The 4,923-nt window shown below is 37.6% G+C and overlaps 1 protein-coding gene across 1 annotated transcript; it reads left to right on the top strand.

Annotated features, from left to right (window-relative positions):
- The first annotated feature begins 707 nt into the window (after window positions 1-707).
- LOC129253401 (uncharacterized) lies at window positions 708-1,593 on the top strand. The gene has a single exon (XM_054891766.1). The coding sequence runs from the start codon at window positions 856-858 to the stop codon at window positions 1,591-1,593; it is 738 nt and encodes a 245-aa protein (XP_054747741.1). The 5' UTR covers window positions 708-855.
- Window positions 1,594-4,923: the final 3,330 nt, after the last annotated feature.

Here is a 4,923-nt window from a genome sequence, read left to right as displayed (position 1 = left end):
TCTGAAGAACGTGAAAGCAATGATAACAGACCATATTTTACTGGAAAGAATGGTACAAAGTGGTTTAGTGTACCAGAAAGGTCTAACGTGCGTACGAGATCAGAAAACATTATAAGGGAAAGGCAGGGCGTAAAAGATATTGGCAAAAATGCAAAGACAGCTGTTGAATGTTGGAAACTCTTTCTTACTGATGAGATTTTGCAAGAAATATTGTTACATACAAATAGTCAAATAAATCTGAAGAGAACTGCTTGTGAAAATAGTCACGTAAAGAAATATATCATGGCAGACTTGTCATCGTCAGAATTAAAGGCTTTTATCGGTCTCTTGTATCTTGCAGGACAGTTCAAAGCAAATAAGCTGAATTTGAAGGATCTGTGGATAAGTGATGGATCAGGGGTTGAGATTTTTAGGACAACGATGACTTTGAAGAGATTTCAATTTATTCAAAACTGTTTACGGTTTGATGATAAGAATACTCGGAGCGAAAGAAAAGCTACTGATAATTTGGCTGCCATTCGTTCTTTTTTCGAGAAGTTCGTAGCAAATTGCCAAATTGTTTATACACCATCTGAATATACAACTATAGATGAACAACTTCCATCGTTTCGAGGCCGTTGCAGTTTTCGCCAGTATATGCCCAATAAGCCAAACAAATATGGCTTGAAAATATATGCCTTGGTTGATGCAAAGTCGTTTTACGTCATCAATCTTGAAATTTACCCAGGAAAACAACCAACAGGCCCTTACGCTCTCAGTAACAAAGCTTATGATGTTGTGGACAGACTTGTGGCTCCAATTTCCAAAACCAATCGCAATGTCACCTTTGATAACTGGTTTACCAGTTATCCGTTGATGTTACACTTATTGAAAGAACATCGTTTGACAAGCACAGGCACTGTTCGAAAAAATAAGCCCGAGATTCCAAGTCAGATGCTCCAAACGCGTAACCGAGAGATCCCCAGCACAGTGTTTGGATTTCAAAAGGATATATCTTTATTGTCCCATGTGCCAAAAAAAAACAAGGTTGTTTTGTTGATGTCAACATTACATCACGATGATAGCGTTGTTGCTGATACTAATGGCACACAAAAACCAGAAATGATTATTTTTTATAATCAGACCAAGGGAGGCGTTGATGTTGTAGATGAGCTGTGCACCAACTACGATGTTTCGCGAAATACAAAGCGCTGGCCAATGGCGATTTTCTATGCAGTTTTGAACATGGCTGGTATAAATAGCATAATAGTTTACAAGTCCAATAATAGTAGCAATTTGTCACGCCGAAATTTTCTTAGAGACCTGGGTATTGGATTGGTTTCAGAACATTTACAAAACAGAAAGGAAAATCAGCATTTACCCCGAGAGCTTCGCAAACGAATTCTGGACCAAGTGGATGAACCCTCACACTCACAACGACCTCCAAATAAAGTTCCTAAGCCTATCAGGAGATGTCAAATATGCCCTACTAAAAAAGATCGCAAGACTAAACACACTTGTTATAAATGCAATCGCTATTTATGTATGGAACATGCTGTTTTCACGTGTCAAGATTGCGCTCAAACTGAAGATGATTACGAGAACTCTGAATAACTATATAGTAAAAGTTTTGATCTCATATGTTTCCTAATTTTATAAGCTAGAAGTAAAAGCTATTCGTTTTGTTTTTTTTAGTTTCTTTTTTTTATAAAATTATAATACTAAGTGTTACACTTTGTTTAAATGAAAGAAAATATTTTTGTTAATTTCATAAATAAAGATTTAAAAATATTTGTTTGCTTTATTTTTCCTTCCCAATCAGTTCTTGGGTTATTACATAATTGTACTAGTAAATAAAAACATATAAAAATATTATGAACACATTAAAATATCTAGCTCAATATATGGGTTTGTTACACCCAGCTTACGCTCAATGTAATAAATATTAACCTTACGCTCGCCGGGTTAACACAAGAAATATTTAAAAAGAAAAAAAAAAAAAATAGATATAAATATCGGCTTCAGCAATCAATAATTTTGTATATAGTTCTTTTTACGAAATCATATGGTGACATCACATGATAACATCACATGATCATAGTAGATGATCACGTCGCATGATAACATCATATGATAACCTCACATGATCACATCTAACACTCATATTCTGACTAATTCGAAGGTGAACATCTGCCTTATTTGCGTCAATCTAGAAAAATGCCATCCCGGTTTTCAGTGAACATTAAATAGTTTTGTTACGTATGAGCACCGAGTGCTGTTGAAAAAAGTTCCTTTCACTAGCACAGTGTAATTGTTCAACGAGTGAAAACGGCCATTTATAATGAAAACAACTATCTATTGATGTTATCAACTGAAGTGTACATTACCACATTATGATATAAGTAGTAAATATCTGTATTCATAGTTATAGGTACGCGTATGTACATATTTATATAACAAAGAGTGTGCGCCAGTTCGTAAAACGATTGCCCATAGTTAAAACAACAACGCCAACAATAATAAATCAAAGTGTTAAATAATATGTCAAACGATATGAATTACAATTCAACCGTTGCCATGGCATGCGATATTGCCATTTGCTAATTATCTGCCTCCAGTCCAGGTACATCTCACTTTCCTACCCACTTGAATGACACCTACTCGCAATTTTATTTTATTTTTACTCGCGATTCATTTCACCCAAATCCTGATATTCTTGTCAGTCAGCTCATTTGTAATATTACTTTTTGTTTTAATTGGTTTGAGTATTTAAAGTCTATGTAATTCTATGTAATTTATAAACTGTGTTGAATGCCATTAATGGTAAGAACAAAGTAATATTAAAATAGAGTTCCAAGCCTTGGCAAAATGCGATGCCCAATGATTTCAACGAATTAATCGTTAGAATTACACGAGCGCTGCGACTAGAATTTATATTTGTATTTTTTTAGATCAGGCTCTGAACTTCTAAAGTTGTATGCTACCGCCTGACCTTCAAATTGAGCGGCCTACAGTTTTATGCCGTCTCCGAACGGCAGGTGGTTTTTCAGAAGGAGCTTCTTTATGGCAGAAATACACTCCGAGGTTTGACATTGCTTTTTCCAGTACTAGGTGTTTCATGCCTGGGGTTTTTACAGAACGATAGCCATGCACCAACTCATTCAGTTGCGATAGCCGCCATTTACTTAAATATGATTTGGCGAATTTTGCCCCATTCATATTTGTGCTTGCCCTAACCACAATTAATTCGTAACCCTACGATTTCTAGTCATATACACGCCGTTGCAAAATCATAAACACAGCAGAATCCTTTTTTAAAAATATAGTTCATAAAACAACAAATATCATATAACGCAAAGTTTCAAACTTTCAAACAAATTCCAAATATCTCAATCAAATATTTCAACTTTTTAACATACTCTTTAGAATTTTTCGGGGTATGTTGTTTTATAGCCCATTGAATTTTAGTAAGTTTAAGTATCAGGTGAGTACAAAATACCGTTGATTTTTCAGAATTATTGTTTTCGCTGAGGGGTCACAGCTTTTCTTCGAAATAAAGTACTGTACAGAATTTTTTAAATGAACGTAAAATGAAAAAACCATCGACAGAAAAAATAAATAAACGGTATTTTGTATTCATCTGAAGTTTGCACTTTGCTATACTAAAATTAAAATGTTTTTAAATAATTATTGGGAGGTTGAATTAGTTTTAAAGGTTTTTTTCGAAGATTTGGGGCTTTATTGTGAAAAAACGGTACAAAATATTTTATTCGAAGTATTGGCCATCGCTAGCTACAACTTTCGCCCATCTTTCGGGCAATTTCCGGATGCCGTTTCTCCAAAATTCTGGCCGCTGCTTGGCTATCCATGACTCAACCCATATTTTGGTAGCCTCGTACGAGGAGAACCGCTGGTCCGCCAAATCGAGACTCATATGCCGGAACAAATGATAATCGGAGGGAGCTATGTCTGGACTATACGGCGGGTGGGGTAACACTTCCCAGCCAAGCGTTCCAAGGTATTTTTTGACAGGTTGAGCAACATACGGCCGAGCGTTGTCATGTTGCAAAATAACCTTGTCGTGCCTTTTTACCGTTTCCGGCCGTTTTTCTTTCAATGCCCGTCTTAAACGCATCAATTGCAGTCGGTAACGATCCCCCGTGATTGTTTCGCCCGGTTGGAGCAGCTCAAAATATGCGACGCCGACCTGATCCCACCAAAGGCAGAGCATGATTTTCTTGCCGTGAATATTCTGCTTGGCCGTCGACGTTGATGCGTGGCCGGGCAAACCCCATGATTTTTTGCGTTTTGGGTTATCGTAGTGGATCCATTTTTCGTCGCCTTTCCGATTTTGTCGCTCGATCAGCAATTCGCACGTAAAAAATCGCCGTTCGACGTCGCGCAGCTTCAACTCGTACGGGACCCAATGTCCTTGCTTTTGGATCATTCCCATCGCTTTTAGACGCTTGCAAACGGTTGATTTATCAACGCCCAATGATTCAGCAAGCTCTTCTTGGGTTTGGCACGAGTCCTCGTTTACCAATTCCCCCAATTCCGCGTCCTCGAACTTTTTGGGCTGGCCAAGACGCTCCTTCTCTTCGGTGTGAAAATCACCACTTTTGAATCGTCGAAACCAGTACTCACATGTTGAAATCGACGGAGTATGGTCTGGGTAGGCCTCCTGCAGCAATTCACGGGCTTGGGCTGTATTTTTTTCCAAATTGAAGCAGAAAAGCAAAGCTTCCCGCAAATTGCGTTTCGACGGCACGAAAGTTGACATACTCGGAGCACGAAAACACTGCGTTGTTTATACTTCAGCGAAATGACAGATACTGATAAACAAAGCCTAGGGATGAGGCTTTGTCATGAATATATATTCAGTATTGCCAACGCGATAAAGTGATAAATAGCGCCATCTGTGTGTCACCTTTAAAACTAATTCAA

Source organism: Anastrepha obliqua, chromosome 1 (assembly GCF_027943255.1).
Source record: "Anastrepha obliqua isolate idAnaObli1 chromosome 1, idAnaObli1_1.0, whole genome shotgun sequence".
Lineage (NCBI taxonomy): Eukaryota > Metazoa > Arthropoda > Insecta > Diptera > Tephritidae > Anastrepha > Anastrepha obliqua.
Note: the sequence above shows the minus strand (reverse complement) of the source record. Positions and strands in the feature narration are given on the sequence as shown.